This window comes from Fusarium musae, chromosome 6 (assembly GCF_019915245.1).
Source record: "Fusarium musae strain F31 chromosome 6, whole genome shotgun sequence".
NCBI classification, from domain to species: domain Eukaryota; kingdom Fungi; phylum Ascomycota; class Sordariomycetes; order Hypocreales; family Nectriaceae; genus Fusarium; species Fusarium musae.
In genome coordinates, this window is record NC_058392.1 from 47,539 (window position 1) to 65,466 (window position 17,928).

The following is a 17,928-nucleotide window of genomic DNA, read 5'->3' on the forward strand; positions in this document are numbered from 1 at the left end:
CCATATAGTCGTTTGAGATAACAATAAGACTTCGACCCTATTGCTTTAGAGCAAAGTATTTTAGTCTATCTTTTAATAACATCGCATCGCGGTGCCGCTTTGATACATAACCAGCTGTCTTGTAGCCCTTAACAAAGAAATCAGATCAATCCCCATATTGTCTCCATACAGCGATTGCAGTTCCTCATCAGAGATAAATAATCAGTGCTTCAGAAGCCTTCAGAGTCACTTCCAACTTGCCCTTCTTGACTGAAAGCCTTTCAGCGTTTTGCTTTCCGCTCAACTTGCAGTTCTTGTTTGAGAAGGATTGACCTGCATAAACCGTCAGTAAATGTTCCTATAGTGGATAGATAATTGGGACAAACCTCCGATGCTAGGTTGGGGAGATGACTTGGTTTGCGTGACAGGTACAGTTGTTTCACTGCTTGGTGCGGTCATACGAAGGGCCTTGACCGAATTGCTCTTCAGTCCAGTAAGAGTGAACTTGGTTTCAGAGCGCGTGCCACCTCCAGAGTAGTAGTCCGTATTGATCAAGACGACCTTGAATGATTTGCCGTTCTTATACACGATGTATTGAGCATAGGGGTCAGTGCCATCATCGCTGGCAACGATGGAGTCTCCCCCAGCTACAGCGAGAGCACCGAAGTAGGCACCATAGAATGGGGCGTTGACATGACCACTCCACCACCAGTTGAAGAAGGCTTCGGGGTCAGTCAGAAGTATCAGAGCATCAGGAGTGTTTCTTTGAACTCACCTTGGTTAATGGTGCCTTGGTGGTAGAACAGTCGCTGAATTCCGAGGGTCAATGCGCGAAGAGTCTTGTCAGTTGTCTGAATGGCCGATCCAAAAGTCGAATCCATCTCGTAGTCGAGCCCATGGAATCCTGTCTCGCCTAGGTGAGTATGTCAGTAGGCGCAGGTCTTACAAGTAACAAACCGCGTCTCACCTAGGATATATGGCCTTCCGGCGGCCTTAGCGCTGGAGATGGGCAGCAGACTCAGGTCCTGAACAACCCTCTGATGCTTCATTTCTGGGCCCAGGTCATCGGCGGTAGCATTTGAAAATGCGTACAAGTGGCCATTGTACACCTTGGTAGCATCCTTGACTGTCTTGTTATAGCTGCTTTCAATTAGATAGAGAAGATTAGGCCAGTCGGGTTCAATCTCGAACGGGATGGCATATCCGCCGCCAGCCAAGATGGGAAGAGGGCTCTTCCAGTGATTGATAAAATCTTGGGCCCAGTCAGCTGCGTTATTGCCCTCCTGAGTCTCGTTCCAGGGCGCTTCGGCTACTGGGTATTGCCAGTATTTCCAATACACTATGAGTAACAGTCAGCAAAGTCCTTCTGCTTGGCACATGGTGGGTGTTGGTGAGAGATCCTACAGTCTGGCTCGTTTCCGAGTTCAATTGCCCAAAGGTACTTGGCCACCTTTTCCTTAGCTTTCAAAACGGCTGCAAAAGTATTTGTCCTATTGTTGAGGCCTCTGTTGAAGCCTTTGACGTATCAGCACAGTTCACTTCTCACAAGCCAGTTCGCTTACCAAGAATAGTCTCGCTTCCGAACTTCTCTGTTTTGGTTTATGAATGAGCGTAAGTCAACTAAGATATAAGAGGTTGACATACTAATCAAGTCAAAGAACTTGGGCCCATAGGTCAGACTCATGGGAGCCTCCAGAGGGTCATTGACACTATATGAAACGTAACCTTTAAGATCAGGATCGTAGGTAGCTCTATCTTGGGTAGTTCCTCCAATTCGGATAGGCATTTTGCGATTGTACAGCTTATTAAAGTGACTTATGCAAGGAAGCGTTAAGGATATATTAGTCATATAGGAAGGCCACATGAAGAACTCGAAGCTTGCGCACATCGTTAAAATCTTCCTGTAAACACGTTCAGACTCTGAGACTTACGAGGCTCCCACGGGTGCCGGGTCAATCGCGACGGCGTTTTTTGGCTGGACATCTGGAACAGCATAATTGGGGGCTGCCAGAACAGAACTACCCAAACCAAGGCTTGCGAGCAAAAGAACGTGAACCATTGTGCCAAAAAGATTAATGAGGCTGAAGGAATTGTATCAATTCTATCACTATATATGTTTGTTACTTGGGCTATTATATGTCTCTCATCGGCCGCTCATGTACGGGCTATGTTACTCCGATTGGGAGACTCACAGCCTAAATGACAAGGATAACATCACCTTGAACCTTGCTAGAGGTTTAGCTAGCTTTAATGAAAGATTTTCTTTCCCCACAATCCCCGTAGTCTGGATGCGGGGAGTTCGTTCCGTTTCGTTTAAATGGACTCGTTGGGTTATTAGGTCACTCGAACTGGATCTCCTGCCCGGCACGGAGTTTGTAATTCCGCTATCTTAAAGGCTCTAGAAGCCAGTCTAAGTATATATTAAAAGAGAAGTCTATTATCTTAACAAGTATTTTATTATTAAGCTTAAAGGAAATATTATTAAAAAGGAAGTTAATTATAAAATAATATACAGCATTTTAATTATAATTACTAATAGTTTAATAATACTTAAATGACTAAGTTTAATATAGACTTTACAGCTTAATAGATACATATTATTATATATCTAATTTAATATATATCTGGGTAGTTTACCAAGCTCCATTATCCATGCCCGCCATAAAGAGACTTCCATCATCAAAGGCAATAACACGATCCATGTCCATGAAGTATTCTTCTACTGGCATGAATTGCCTGGAAATCATTCCAGTCGCATCATTCAAGATGTCCGAGCCAGTGCTGTCCATAGCACCCTGATTTCTACCCGCATCTTGATATTGGACTGGCGACGAACGTGGAGGGTACGATGTGGTGCTGTTTGCCGTCAGTTGAGACTGCCAAGGTTGTTGCAGCTCTAATGCATTAGGCCACTGTTGGGCGTTCCTTCTCTCGGTCACACTTTCTGGCATATGATCCCAAGTTCGATGCTCCATCTCCTGGGTATAGTCTGACACAATAATCTTAAAGCTTTGATCCTCCTGGCATCGCCTGTACATGTCCTTTAGCTTAGTAGCATATTTGAAAGCGAGGTCCTTTGGCTGCTCTTTGCTTGCGCCATTCCAGCGTCTGGACATTTCTTGCAAGCTCTGTGTTATTGATTCAAAATCATCCAAGCGATCATTCGAAGGGTCGCTCTTCCAGTGGATGAGCAGCATCTTGGCTGCGATATATAAACAGAACGCAAACGGACTGGTTATAGGCAAAGAATCCGGCGTACTTTCCAAATACTTGCGAGCAATCGTTGATATCTCGACACCAGCAGAGCAACAAGTATCAGCGCTCCATACGCTAGGCAACCGTTTTCTGAACGGCCACGACGCTCGTGGCCATGCGATGACTTGATGAAGTAGAATTGTAGATGCATTATGGATGACGTGGGCGAGAGTGAGGTTGGGGTCCATTCGTGAGGCCTGTCTCAAAACGCTAAAATTCCACTTCTTGGGCAAGAACATCTTCCACTGAACAAGACGCAGGTCAAGCTCTTTGAACCTCGCAAGCCAAGAGTTGACTGCGTCCGGGTTGCTGGGGTCAAAGCGATGCTGTAGGAAGTATGTCGTGACTCTACTCATTGACTCGGTGGCCTCGACGCTGTAAGCAAATGCTCCTATCTGCGACACGTCGCTTTCGTTTGGGTCAGACTCAATCTGATTTCGCCGGTCTGTCTGGTCAGGCGTCTCGACGTCTCGACGAGAGCGGCTTGCTGCCATATTGCCCATGCCCCCTGTTGATTTATCCCAAATGCCGAGATAAGGCGTCTGAACCGCCTCTTGTTTGCGCCACAGAATACCATCACATGGGAGTCGTTGGTGAACATCGACAGAGGTTAGGCTCGTATTCCAGCCCATGGTGATGGAGCAATACCTATCGAGTAGAAAGACATTCCAAAAGACGCGGCGCCTTTCCTCCTGGTCGGTCCAATCCTTGGCTGGCCCCAAGTATGAGAATGGTCTGCAAATAGGCTGGGCTGCTTCGTCTTCGGGGTCCATGGTAAGCTGGAGAAACTCGACCTTTCGGCTTAGCGATGCTATGATGGCCCAGGAACGGTCAGCATCCCCGCTTCCAATCTACGCGCTATTAGCGTTGACGCTTGCATCAGAGAGAGGCCTTCTGCTCACATCGTTAAAAGCTATGATAATCAAGGCCTGCAAGCCTTCCAGTGTATTGCTTTCCATTGACCTTAAAATGACCCACTCTCGTGTTTTTTCCACTGGCCATATTTCGCTCAACCCAAGCTCCTGGGGTAAATACCTGGATGCTATCATGACAAGTGCCTGAAGTATGACCTTGAGCTTTGGTAGTTCGCTGGGATCTTCAATGCGTTGGCGAAACCGATCTTGGTTAAGCAGGGGTATCCAGGGATGGACATGAGTGAAGTAGGTGTCAATGTAGGACTCGAGCGCTCTAAACGACGGTAAAGGCGGATCACTTCTAGTGAGTTCAGAGCCCTCGCCAATATCTGTGCCATTGGAACGACGCCTTTTGCTGGAACCTCGCATAGAAGCCTGGGAACTTCGGACATTTTGTTTTGAAGACGCAATAAGCTTGGGGAGCTCATTAGCTAGTAAGGCGAGAACACTTTCGGCTGGACTTTCGACCCGGTCGGCAGTGATCCCCTGCCGGTCGTCCTGCGTGGTGCTAGCCGATGAGCTCAAGGGTTCCTGACTCAAACGCTGCTCAAGGGCATCTTGAGGGAGATGTTAGCGGACAAATTGGGCGATTCCAAAGCTTATACACACCTAGACGCCTTTGGATGTTCTCGATGGCGCCAGCCTTAATGCCTGGTTTCGCTCTCCTGATTTCATATACACATTCTTGCTCTTATGCAGTTGTCAATGATACAATCCACATGTGGGGAAATATGTATCAACGCACCAATCTTGATGCAGTGGGAACATGCTGGACGATCTCGAGAGCAGCGAAGCTTAGCCTTGCGACAGCCATTACTGTTGGAATTGGTGATGTCAGTAGACGAGCAGGATACCCTACAGGTCGTAGGGCTTGAGCAGAGAGAGATCAACAACAAAGAAGAACCTTACCATGCAATCCCCGCTCCCGGGTTACCTCCCCCACACTCTTGCTGGTCGTGAACTTGGCTGGGGCTGGTCATAGTCTGGGGAAACCGTCGCGTACGGAGATTGAATGGACCGCAAGATGAGCGTGTGCTACAGACCGTGTCGCAAGACCTGTCACGACTTATTCCGAAGGCCGGTCGATGCTTGGTCTTGGCTACTGTACGAGCTCTTTTGTAAGTCGAGACAGATCGATGATCCCTTGCGCTGTCTAGGTTTTGTCCAATTGCGCTGAGCTTAACCCTAGGTCATGTAAAGTTGCGAATGTCAAGATCAGAGTTCGGAGTAATGATCTGTCCGAAGAGGGGAATGTGGCAAAGACTACTCCGACCTCCGGCACTAGTGGCATGAAGTGGGGGAACACTAACCTTGGGGAGCAGCATAGTGCAAACTGAGGGGAAAGGGAATGTCACCTCATAAATGCTAGTGCGTCTGAGCATACCTACCCCAGACCCCAAGAGGCTAATGCGGGGGGATTTGCTACACTATGGGGGTTGCCTCTAAAGGTTTTTCACATTTAAAAAAGGGCTTCGCTGGCTGCTAAATTGTTTACTATATCTTGTGTATTCTCTAACTCTAACTTGATTACCAGAGATCCTAAGATATCATGGCAACATCCCGAAAGGCACAAACTGGCGCCGCTGATCCGCTGATCCAACAAATCGCAGACGAGGATCGCGTACCTTGGTATAACAAGCCAAACCTTCGCTATCTTTACTTAATGCTTTTCCCAACATGTATGGGAATCGAGCTCACCTCTGGCTTTGATTCACAGATGATCAATGCTCTTCAAATTGTGCCAGCATGGCAAACCTGTAAGTTTCAGTACCCATATGATAATGTATCAGACACTTATACACCTAGATTTTGCCGATCGTCCCAATGGCGAGTTCCCTGGTGAGCTCAAAGGTATCATCGCCGCTGCCTACTCGCTTGGCGCGATGCTCTCGCTCCCCTTCATTGGCATTATAAACGACAAACTTGGTCGAAGATGGTCAATCTTTGGGGGGTCTGCCATCATGGTCATTGGATCCATTATCCAGGGGTTTTCGGTAAATGGTGAGACTGAAGTGCGAGATATTTGAGGGCTGTGCTAACTAATGTCAGCTGGCATGTATATTGCCGCTCGAATCTTACTTGGTTTTGGCATCCCGGCGTGTATCGTGTCTGGATCTTCCCTTATCGGAGAGCTCAGCTACCCCAAAGAGCGTGCATACCTCACCTGCTTCTTCAATGTCGCCTTTTACTTTGGTCAAATCACAGCTGCCGCCATCTGCTTCGGAACGAATAGCATTGCTGGAAATATGGCGTGGAAGATTCCATCTTGGCTGCAGATGGCACCTTCGTTGGTCCAGATGGCATTGATCTTGTAAGTCTACATCTATCAGGCCCATGCATCTATAATAACAAGTCCCTAGCTTCATTCCAGAAAGCCCCCGTTGGCTCATTGCCAAAGACCGCAGCGAAGAGGCGTATGACATCCTCGCCAAATATCACGCAGAGGGTAACCGCGACTCCAACTTTGTCAAGGCAGAGTTTGCTCACATGCAGACAATCATCCAGCTTGAGATGGAGCACTCAAGCAAGTCACACATGGATCTCATCAGAACGGCCGGGATGCGGCGCCGCACCTTGATCACTGCCGGCCTCGGGTTATTTACGCAATGGTCGGGCAACACGCTCATCTCGTACTATCTTAACGACATTCTTGAAATGATTGGGCGCAACTCGTCCATTTTCAAACAGCAGATCAATGTAGCGCTTTCGTGCTGGAGCCTTGTGTGCGGTGTCGTCATCGTCTTGACATGCGTTCGGTTGAAACGCGTGACAGCAGCATATATGTGTACCATTAGCATGCTGGTCATCTACGTCGCTTGGACTGTGGCTATGGAGAGGGCGGCTGCCGCTATAAACGCTGGAAGACGAAACAATGGTGCGGCTGTGGCAGTTCTATTCTTGATATTTGCATACAAGCCTGCGTACCAGATCTTTTATAACGCTTTGACGTACAGTAAGTAACCATTCTCCTGTTTGAGCTGCGGCTAGGGGCTGACAATGATGCAACAGCTTATCTGGTAGAGATCTGGCCCTACGCTGAACGATCACGAGGTATTGCCCTGCAGCAATTTTTCAGCCGCGGTGCTAGCTTCGCAACGACATTCATTAACCCAATTGAGCTTGAAAATATTGGTTGGAAATATTTTATTTCTTACTGTGTCATTCTAGCCCTCGAGATTGTATTCGTCTACTTTTTCTTTGCCGAAACGTCAGGAAGAACGCTAGAGGAATTGGCATTCCTCTTTGAAGACAAGGAGATGGCCGAGGCGGCAAATGATGCAGCCATGAAGGCATCGGATCACGCGCGAGTTGAAGAGGTTGAAATGACTCGGGACGGAAAGACTGCGTGATATTGCAAGAAAGAGTGGAGGACAAATATGCCTGGCAATATGTAACCGAGAACGAAATCCTCTTTGATAATAGTGTTATTTTGAGTTATAGTCCCCACAGCTGATGGCTCACATCACGCGCCTCACACACACGAGAAGGAAATCCAGGCCAGTTACTACCTCCAAATCCAATATAAGTGACAAAATTTGGCTGTGTATTTGTCTGCATATAAATGAAATATGGCGTGGGGATTTTATCGTAGCTAGAGATTGCACCTTCATTGGTCTGGATGACCTTGATCTTGGAAGCCATATCTATCAAGTCTGATATTGTATTAGCATACCCGCTCTTTACCATGGCCATACCCACTCACTAACTTTCAGGTTAAGAAATAATTACTCAAAGGATGCTTCAGAACTAGCTTTTCCAAGCTCATCATGCCTTCGGCTGCACGGCGGATGCCGCCAACTCCGGCCTCTACATCAGTGACAACCGTGACTGTAGGTAGCTTCGGCCCATCTGTACCGCCTGCCAAAATATACTCTATAACACTGTACACACGAATAGACGAATCTGAATCCTGAGTCGCACCCATAGTATTGAGATTACCCTTCGGCCGGTACGAAGTGCAGAACCCAAAAGCAGATTCTGTAGGAATTGGGAGCGCGCAAGCGAGAGGCAGGATTACGGCTATCTAGAAATCTATTCTAAACCCATACTTAACAATCTGTTACCATATTCCATGAAATAGTAGTCGCCATAAACCAAACCATGATTTGCGTACACCCTGAGGGAATTCTCGTTGTTGTTGGCCGTCCCATGCTTCAATAAACCGGCAAAGGTATGACCTGGGGAGACATCTCTAACCTCAATTTGACCATTTGCACCACGTACAATCTCAGCCTTCTCGGGCGCCAGCGAAAAATTGACAAGGTCCCTCATAATGTCCAAAGAGGCGTTTCGGAATCTTGTGGCGAGATGGTCGTAACCTAGACTGGCCAGACCTTGAGACAAGACCAGCATTCCGTCAGCAGCAATCGCCCCAGCAGAGGAGTCCCTTAACGGATTAGCTGGGTCGCCTATGGGGGCATCAAAGTCCCATAGTGGTACATGACGTCCACGACGATGTCGGCCCGTGGAACTGTCGACCATGCCTTCACCGATTCTCGTCTCCACACAGCCAGGACTGGTCTCTAGCCGGTAGAGGAAATACTCTGCCAGACCACATGAGGCCTGGAGGAACTTTCTGTCCTTTGTCCACATATACGTTTGTGCGTAGCCAAGTATTCCCCATGCCTGGCCACGAGCCCAGGTTGATGGATCTGAATAGCCCTGTGCTGTGAAATGCTGCTTGATGAGACCGGTCTTAGGATCCACATTGGTAACGTGGTACGAGGAGTACCACTGGCCACGATAGGCATCTTCAGAAACTACTACTTGAGGCTCTGGTCGGAGGTGCGTTCGAAGGAGAGTGGTGGCGTGGGTAGTGGCGATTGTACATAGACGCTCGTGGTCGCGAGAGTGACTGGCGGCATAATACAGAAGATCCATGTTGCACATGCTGTCGATGATGAGAATGCAGTTTGTTTCTTGGCATGTGATCTGAATGTTTTTCTGAATGCGCTCATCCCAGCTTCGAATAGCCCCGGCCGAGGGAACAAATCTGGAAGCCAAGCTATCTGCCGCTTGTAATATAGTGTCCAAGCTGTCGGCATTACTAGTGAGCTCCCAGTCTCTTTGCAGCGCCGGCATGATCATGAATCCCAGATCATGTGTGTCTGTCCTACTGGCCATGGCGTGCAGTGGCTTAGTCCATGAGCGACATAGTGACTGCAAGTCAGACCGCATCTGGGCAATGTCCACGGAGCCTCCAGAAAGGGAAAATTGAGGCGACAATCGAACGCTTTTCGGGTATCGAACCAATCGCTCGAGCAGACAATAGAGAGACCCCGGAAAGAACCCAGAAGTCCAAAATTCGGGTTCCCTCATCACATAGCAACCTTTTTCGGCGCCGTCTTGAGGCACTTCCTCTGGATACGCGTTGGGGATGAAGTCAAGGCTCGGTGCTCCGCTGTCATTGGAATGCATTACAGGCTCAATGGCAGTTCTGTAAAGCTTCGCGACCACGTTTTCAGCGAAAAGCTCTGACAAATCTTGGCCAATTGTCGTTTTGGGATATGTAGTGGCCGTCATCTGGGCTGGTGGGGATAAAGGCGTGTCATGCAAGACTGTTGTCGACTTGCTCGACTCACTCGACTCGGGGAGAAAGGAGGGGCCTCCCATCCCCGAACCCGCCGACGCGCCCTCTTGAGAGCAAGGAGTGATTTCAAAAGTCATTTTGATGGATTGATGGTTGGCCATTTTGAAGGGGAAATAGACAGAAGAGTCAATCATTGACGGGTGAGAATACTGGAGTTGGCTCTGTTCTAGACGTATTCTTAGAGATAATTCATCAGCCACTTGTCGAGAGCCATCCTCATTTACATATACACGGTAAATCGAGGTTGTCGCCGGGAGAAAACATCATACTCCGCACGGTTCGGAGGATTGTTAACCTGATCACCCATGGATGGGCCGAAGCCCGAAATGTGCGCATTCTTCATCAGATACGGACTTGGTCAGGAGACCTACAATTTGTTCTCTGAGGATGATTTGGATCTGCTATCCATTGATTCGTACCAGCGCCCCCACCCAGGGTGAAACCCGGAGTTGGGTGCTCCGTCAACTGCTCCGAGCTCCGAGCGGCCCCGCTTGATCATCCATCCAAGTGGATGATTAAATTGCGCACACATGTCTAGTTAATCGTTGCCGCCTCGAATTAGGGCAGTTTTCGTGTCTTGCCTTCTATAGCAAGCTGCTCAGATCAGCAAAGTATTTCCGTTCGCCCTCACCAACATGACTGGTTTGAAAGGGTTCTCAGACAACCCTTTGCGCACACGTGCAGATCTCGTCGTGGCCGTGAAAGCTCTCATATCGCCTATCGAGCGGTACCGCTCCCGTCTCGGCGCACGCGTCAAGATTCACCCGGCTTCTTGCGCCGGTTTTGACGACGTTGCTGCCCAAATTGAGGGGTTTTGTAGACCTCTGCTGGGAGTCTCTGCGATCCTTGAAGATGCAGCGACCTTGGACCGGTGGTGCCAGGGTCTAGCGGCCGGAGTTGATGTTGATGGTGATGAGTATTGGGGCGACATTGGCGATTTTGACCAGAGAATGGTAGAGACCGAGTCGATTTGCATTGCCATACTCACGTCGCCTGAAGCTTTTCTCTCCAGAATGAGTGGTAAGACAAAGGCCGACCTGGTAAGATGGCTAAGACAAATCAATAGCAAAGACATGCCTCAAAATAATTGGCGCTGGTTCCGCCTCTTCGTCAACATGACGCTGACACAAGTTCTGGGAGTTCCAAGAAACGAGGTAGACGACGTGATGAAAATGGATTTTGCTCTGCTGGATAGCTTTTACATGGGCGACGGATGGTCAAGCGACGGACTTTGGACGGAAGACAGAAAGCAGGCTGACTACTACTCTAGTAGCTTTGCAATTCACTTTGCGCAGCTTCTATACGTCCGGTTTGCCGAGGGAGACCAAGACCGTGTCCAGAAATACAGACAGCAGGCAAAGGAGCTTTCATTGAGCTATTGGAGATATTTTGACGTCAATGGTGAGTCCTATCGGGGTCTGTTTGCCTCCTACCTAGCTAATATGACCTTGACTAGGGGCTGCAATTCCTTTTGGCCGCAGTCAGACATATCGATTTGCCTTTGCCGCGTTCTGGAGCGCTGCAACAGTCGCGGGAGTTGAACTGCCGCCGCCTATGGACGGCATCGGTACTGTTAAAGGAATGCTTTTGCGCCATCTACGTTGGTGGACGCGTCATGGTGATATGTTCAACTCGGATGGTATTCTAAACATTGGGTTCGCCTACCCCAACATGTATCTTGCCGAGAATTACAACTCCCCCCAGTCTGTTTACTGGTGTTTGAAGAGTTGCATTGCTCTCATGCTTCCTGAGAGCCATGAGTTCTGGCAATGTCAAGAACTACCACATCCCCTTCAGCAAAGTCCAGGGACGCTTGAGGTCTGCCAGTTATTACGGCCCCCGCGGCAAATTATCAACAGCACCCCTGAGCATCATTACTTGTTGTCGTCTGGGCAGATGACAGCGTGGCCACATAAGGGAAACGACGCAAAATACTCAAAGTTTGCCTACTCCTCGTCGTTCGGCTTCAGTGTGCCATCGGGGACCACACTGAGCCAGTCTGCACCCGACAGTACGCTTTCCATCAGCATTGATGGCGGGCAGACGTGGCAGGTTCGTGGCAGGAATCTAAGCGATACGAAAATTGAGACCATCTCATTGAAAGACGACCACGTGCAGGGGTTGACTTGCACTTGGAAACCTTGGAAAGCACTAGATCTGGAGATTGAGAGTACAGTGGTGCCGATCGCAGAACATTTTCCGGGATGGCATATTCGCGTCCATACTGTCCGGTGGTCGCGGAGTGCCGAGGCCGGCTTTCTCGGAGAAGCCGTAACACTGGTGGACGCAGGCTTCGCAATCCCCTCCCTAACAGCCGAGGGTTATTCAGTGCCACAATTGCCACCTGGTCTAGAGTTGCAGAAGGAAGGCCTCTTCTATAAAGAGGCCACCGCTTTGGCCATTTCTAAAGCCGGTGCTGGGGGTATCGTGGATATGAGTACCGAGTCACAGGCTTCGCATCAACGAGAGAGCCATGCCTTTATACTGGATGCCGATGCTAACACGAATCTAATGTCACCAAGGACAGCAATACCTTGTGTGAAGCACCACCTGCGGCCGGGAATGACAGAAGATCCTGATCAAAGAAAAAGATGCCTTATTACAGGTGTTTTTGCAATCGGGGTGCCTGGAATGTCTTCTTTAGATATTAATCGTATGTGGAAGACAAGACCTGCTATATTACTAGATATCTGTCAAGGCAAATATATATTTAAGATTAAGTAAAGAAGATAGATTAAAGTATATATTTATTAGCTGTAGCTATTTATTACTATTAAGTAGTTTAACTAATTTTTATTTCTTAATATAAGATTTATACTTTAGTAAAATAATTACTTAGCTATAGATAGATAGTATGATTAATAATTCCTTAATTTAAATTACTATTTCTTTACTAACTTTACTTTATTTATAAAAGTAATTAATTATAGACTTAAGTATATATATTTAATTAATAAAGTTATTATTAACTTTAAGTTAATTTAACTTAATAATAAGAACGGATTTTATTATAATAAACTAATTAAGGTGCTGGGAAAAGTTAATGTAACATGGAATAGGACTATAAACTTGTTCCGGCCTTAAGTATTCATGGTCAGATGAATTCGATGCTGGTGGATTAAGATCTTGTGGAATATCTCGGTTATTTCTCCCATGCCGCCTGATACAGGATGTTTAATTTCAGGGACATGACTTGGCAATACACATTTATCGCGCCGTCCAACGAAGCGTTCAACAATAACGCTGAATACTACAAGACATTTGCCAGTACAGCCAAGGGACGCTGGTGGTCTGGACAGATGCTTCAACATCACTACATTCCCAATTCGCGTCTATACACAAGCAACTTCACTTCCGAAAAGACTCGGTTTCAACTGGGTTCTTACCTCTATGCGTCGGCTCAGATCAAGGGCGGAGATCTTGCGCTTAACAATGTGACCACCATTGTCGAGGCCGATATCCCTGTAACGAATGTAAGGGCTCGGAGAGACCAGGCTAGGCTGAGTTTCATTGAAGACTAACGATTACAGGGCATTGTGCACATCAGTGATCGCATTCTAGCTCCTGATGCCATGGTCTACGGGGCCGATATTGGAACAACTAAGCAAGGCTTTATCCCCGGTTCTTGCTCCAACCCGGATCTACCTTATTGCTGAGCATGAGGAGATTGATAGTATCTAGACTTGTTATTCTATATAGTGATATCTGATGAGTGCATCATATGATTATCCTAGGCTTATCAGAAACTAGTCTGGCATTCTTGCCAGAAATCATACATCTTTTGTTCCATGACGTGTTCACACCAGATAAACTTCTTCAACCCCATCTCCGCTAGCTCCCAGTCCCGGTCGTAGCCAGCCGAGTAGAAGCACCAATAACGTTGCACCAACGCTGCCGCTTGTTCTTTATGGAATTGACTCTTCGTGAGGCCTCCGGCCACATACAGCAACCACAATGTGATGTCTGGCGCAAGTTTCCACGGCGACATTTGTCTTGTGAAGTCTGTCATACAATCAAGGATCTCGGTGACACATTTCTCGGGCGCAAAGTACCCTCCCCAGACACCTTCAGAGAGTCGATATGTACAGAGATAAGCCGCAAATAGGCACGCTCTGTAAATCAGGGCTTCTTCGCTCTGAGAACCATCTCTTCTTGTTCCACTAAGAAGATCCACGAGTCGGATCTGCAACTCAGCTTGGCTGTTGCATAACGGGTAACCCTCATCATCGAAGTCCTCCATCAAGGATACTGGATTAGCTATAGTATCCTCGTGAGCATTATCAACAAGGTTGGTTGACGCTCCTGTCCCTTGGCGCATCATGTCCACGATGCAACATAGCGCGTTAAGATCCTCGAATACAGCAGATACCTCCGCTGGCCACACATGGCTATGCGGGTTAAATCCTTGAGGCAAAGTAAAATAGCTGCGATACGTCTCATCCTCCCGTAGGCACGCAAATATCCCGCGATTGTCGAACTTCAACAGTCGGGGTGCACCAGTTGCAAGGGAGCAAATGATGTCCTGCCAGAACAGAGCTCGCTGAACTTGGGTGACAAGCGAGACACCATATTGCCTGGCCAAGATATCAGATTGGGATATGATCGCTTGGAGTCCACGCATATGTGTAGAAGCACAGGCATTACCAGGATATGTATCGCGAACTCGGTACTCGTAGCTGATAACCATGAGAATGGCTGTTATGGTATGTAGTATTGTTGAGTCACCGCCAAAATGGGACAAATCTCGATTGAGAGAATTCAGAACCTGACTGCGGTGGTGCATCGTTTCGTAGTTAGGCTGGAAGTTATTGGCTGCTAAAGCTAGAAGGAGAGATAGCGCATGGAACAAAGACTTATGAATCAGCAAGGGCGCCAGACCATCTCCATTGCACAAGCCTTGGAGCACAACACAATGTGCTTGTCGGTCAATTCGAAACAGCGGTTCCCCGGCTGTCTTGGCTAATGCTTTGGATACAGATTAGCGGTTATATTCAGCGTGAGACTTAGGAGGATCCTGGGTCCTACGGTGTCTCACTAGCTGTTGCAGTCGCTCAGGACTCTCGCACAGAGTGTCAAACGGATCGAGGAGATTGGGGGAAACTCGAGACAAAGAATTGGCGCAAATGCTGGTCAGCCACGTATGTTGAGCTGTAAGAATAATTCCAGGTCTAATTGTCGCAACACCCTTCACCTGCACATCAGAAATGTTGAGATTTATGTTCCCATCAGTTTCAAGTGTGTTCTCTCGCTCTTGACTGGTGTTTTCGCGGGTTTTCTCGAGCCTGATTGCATCATGTTGAGTTACTTGTCGATGCTGACAGCCTCGCTCGCGGTCGGGATGCAAGCACAAGAACTCCGACATGACCTCGAATACACATGAGCTCGGTTATATAATTTCGTGTTTCATATTCATATATAGCGTGGTTTAATAGACAAGGCATATAGGTATGATAGAAAGTGCTAAGGCTGAATAAGAGAGCGAGGTCCAGTCAAGTGGGGTTTCATGTAAGATGGCTGACTAATTGCGGGGCTGAATCCGAAGTCCTACTCATGGGTATGGGGTAAGTAAAGAGCCTATTTCTGTAATTGACATTTTTATCTTAATTATATAACTAAATTAAAGAATACAATTCTCTATATATTTAAATATATTTTTTAATATATACCTTGCTTCTATATTATATTAAGCTTAACTAATATCTAATCTACTATATTTATATAAGCAGCTGATTAAAAGCTAAATAGTTTATATCTTAGTCGCAGATAGGTGTGCTTGCACGTAACCAACTGCCGAGGTGTCTTGATCCATGACTCCTCGGCTTTGTTAAATATGTCATTATTACCTGCGCTAAACAATCATTATTGCTTGACCCAAGTCATGGTATTGACTTGATAGATACTATGTTTAAATAAGATTCAGTTTCAGCACATAAGCTGATACATCAAGATCTCTCTCCCTAACCCATGCAATATCTTATTGCTTTACATATCCCTAAAGCCATGTCTCGCTTGCTCGCGCCTCTTGTCGAGTTTAGAAGCGCAAGCTTTTTCATATCCATTCTGTTTGCTAGTGTGAGTAAGACGTTCTCAAACATCCACATACCGCTTTGCACAGATGTCCCAGCTAACGTGAGTCGGTGACCGCTAGCTGCTACTGTATCTCGTCGGGAAGATAATATACAATGTCTTCTTCCATCCCCTTCGCAAATTTCCGGGACCTATACTATGGTCCATGACACAGATACCCTTCTCCTTGGCCTGGACCTCCGGCGCTGGACACAAGAAGATATACGACCTGCACCAAATCTATGGCGACATCGTTCGAGTTGCACCGAACGAACTTAGTTTCGGCTATCCCGAAGCTTGGGAAGACGTTATGGGCCATCGCAAGCGTGGACAGGCCGAAAATGGCAAGGATCCTGACTTTTGGAGAGGCAACGACATTTACACCCTGGTGGGATCGGATCGTGAGAGGCACAGCAGACTCCGAAAGATTCTGTCGCATGGGTTTTCCGCGCAGGCAATGATGGAGCAACAACCAGTCTTCCAACGTTATGTGAACACAATGATGAAGAAAATGAGGGAAGCTTCGTCGGGAGGTCAACCTGTCGAGATGACACAGTGGCTCAACTGGGCTACTTTTGACATGGCGGGAGATCTCATCTTTGGCGAGTCCTTCGGTTGTCTGGAAAAGGCGCAGTACCACCCGTGGGTGAAACTTCTCTACAAACACATCGATGGTTTCGCTGTTTCTACTGCTCTGATTCGATATCCCTTTGCCGACACTATCATCAAGCTTATGACACCCAAACATGTCGCGCAAGACATAAAAGCTCACAGTGACTTTACCAAGGCACAGGTTGGAAAGCGTATGGCGTATGAGAATCCTCGGCCGGACTTTATGGAGTCCATGATAAGAGCTTACGAGAAAGGTGTACGTTAACGTCTTTCCAAGGAACACTAATAGTCAAACTGACAGCCGTATATAGCAAGTCAATCATGCAGAGCTCCTTGCCAATGCCCACAACCTGATCATTGGCGGCTCGGAGACAACTGCGACAACCCTGGCCGGCACTATATACCTATTGGCGACGCACAGACCGATCCTGACGAAACTATATGCAGAACTAAAGGAACGCTTCCAGACCGAGGAGGAAATTGATCTTCTCAGCGTGCAGAGGCTCGAGTACATGTTTGCAGTCTTGCACGAGGGGCTCCGTATCTATCCAGCAGTGCCAGCCGCGATTCCCCGCAAGACAAGCGAAGCGGCCATGATTGGCAACCACTATGTCCCAGCCAATGTAAGTAAATTACTCCCGGTTTCATGTGCAATCTACAGTTGTTCACACACGGATTAGACTATAGTTTCTATTTGGCCATGGCCTATGTTTCACAACCCCAAGTTCTTCAAAGATGCTGAGTCCTTTGTACCCGAGAGGTGGCTTGGGGATCCCAAGTATGAAGATGATAAGAGAGTTGCTGTGCAGCCCTTTTCAGTTGGACCTCGCAACTGCATTGGTAAAAAGTGAGTCCCTCTACCCGGACATCTTTACTTCATAGTGTTAATCTACTTTAGTCTGGCCTACGCCGAGATGCGTTTGATTCTGGCTAAACTGATATGGAAATTTGACATCGATATTGATCCCCGGAGCGAGGGATGGCTTGAAAAGAATACTGCCTTCCTGCTGTGGGAAAAGCCAGATCTGTGGGTCCGCCTTACTCCGCGATCTGATCTCTAGGTAGATAGGTGGGCCAACTGTCGACCTTGAGATTGTGGTTGGAAGTAGTATCAGAAGAGGCCGAGGCTATCAAGTCTGTAGATAAGTTGTTAGTGGTTGGGTGAGATTGTCAGAGTCTGTCGATCTTAGATAGGCCCGAGGTTGTATTTGAATAGTATAGTCAATTTGCATGGTCCTTTCATTAGCTGATCTGTGAAACTGACATAACCGACGCCTGATGGTTGCACGCCGCGGCTTACCTCAAGGGTGCGAAGTCAGTTTACTATCCCGCGATGAAATGAATAAACATGTAACTTTGAGATCAAGCCTACCTACCCCCCCTTGAAATGTGAGGGGCGTGCCTTGATTGAAGCCCTCAATCGCGTGTGAAAGGTCGTCTTCTACTACGATAACTTTCGTTGTATTGGAATTGTCCAAGAATCTAGCAACAATGAGGAGTGCACGCGGACTA

The 17,928-nt window shown here is 47.5% G+C and overlaps 6 protein-coding genes across 6 annotated transcripts; 3 read left to right on the plus strand and 3 right to left on the minus strand.

Annotated features, from left to right (window-relative positions):
- Positions 1-187: 187 nt before the first annotated feature.
- On the minus strand, positions 188-1,765 carry J7337_007860 (uncharacterized protein; the record flags this gene model as incomplete). The annotated part of the gene is made up of 7 exons (XM_044825487.1): positions 188-312; positions 366-701; positions 755-892; positions 947-1,291; positions 1,384-1,452; positions 1,542-1,568; positions 1,624-1,765. The coding sequence occupies 7 exons, from the start codon at positions 1,763-1,765 to the stop codon at positions 188-190; spliced, it is 1,182 nt and encodes a 393-aa protein (XP_044678404.1).
- Positions 1,766-2,612: 847 nt separating this feature from the next.
- J7337_007861 (uncharacterized protein) lies at positions 2,613-4,007 on the minus strand (the record flags this gene model as incomplete). Its single annotated transcript, XM_044825488.1, has 1 exon — positions 2,613-4,007. One exon carries the CDS (start codon positions 4,005-4,007, stop codon positions 2,613-2,615), a length of 1,395 nt encoding a protein of 464 aa, XP_044678405.1.
- Positions 4,008-5,697: 1,690 nt separating this feature from the next.
- Positions 5,698-7,498, plus strand: J7337_007862 (uncharacterized protein; the record flags this gene model as incomplete). The annotated part of the gene is made up of 5 exons (XM_044825489.1): positions 5,698-5,905; positions 5,955-6,149; positions 6,198-6,459; positions 6,509-7,101; positions 7,158-7,498. The coding sequence occupies 5 exons, from the start codon at positions 5,698-5,700 to the stop codon at positions 7,496-7,498; spliced, it is 1,599 nt and encodes a 532-aa protein (XP_044678406.1).
- A 682-nt stretch (positions 7,499-8,180) lies between these two features.
- Positions 8,181-9,815, minus strand: J7337_007863 (uncharacterized protein; the record flags this gene model as incomplete). The annotated part of the gene is made up of 1 exon (XM_044825490.1): positions 8,181-9,815. The coding sequence occupies one exon, from the start codon at positions 9,813-9,815 to the stop codon at positions 8,181-8,183; it is 1,635 nt and encodes a 544-aa protein (XP_044678407.1).
- A 558-nt stretch (positions 9,816-10,373) lies between these two features.
- J7337_007864 (uncharacterized protein) lies at positions 10,374-13,394 on the plus strand (the record flags this gene model as incomplete). The annotated part of the gene is made up of 4 exons (XM_044825491.1): positions 10,374-11,139; positions 11,195-12,182; positions 12,923-13,211; positions 13,269-13,394. The coding sequence occupies 4 exons, from the start codon at positions 10,374-10,376 to the stop codon at positions 13,392-13,394; spliced, it is 2,169 nt and encodes a 722-aa protein (XP_044678408.1).
- Positions 13,395-15,738: 2,344 nt separating this feature from the next.
- On the plus strand, positions 15,739-17,477 carry J7337_007865 (uncharacterized protein; the record flags this gene model as incomplete). Its single annotated transcript, XM_044825492.1, has 5 exons — positions 15,739-15,867; positions 15,980-16,672; positions 16,728-17,039; positions 17,097-17,263; positions 17,315-17,477. 5 exons carry the CDS (start codon positions 15,739-15,741, stop codon positions 17,475-17,477), a joined length of 1,464 nt encoding a protein of 487 aa, XP_044678409.1.
- Between the last annotated feature and the right edge of the window lie 451 nt (positions 17,478-17,928).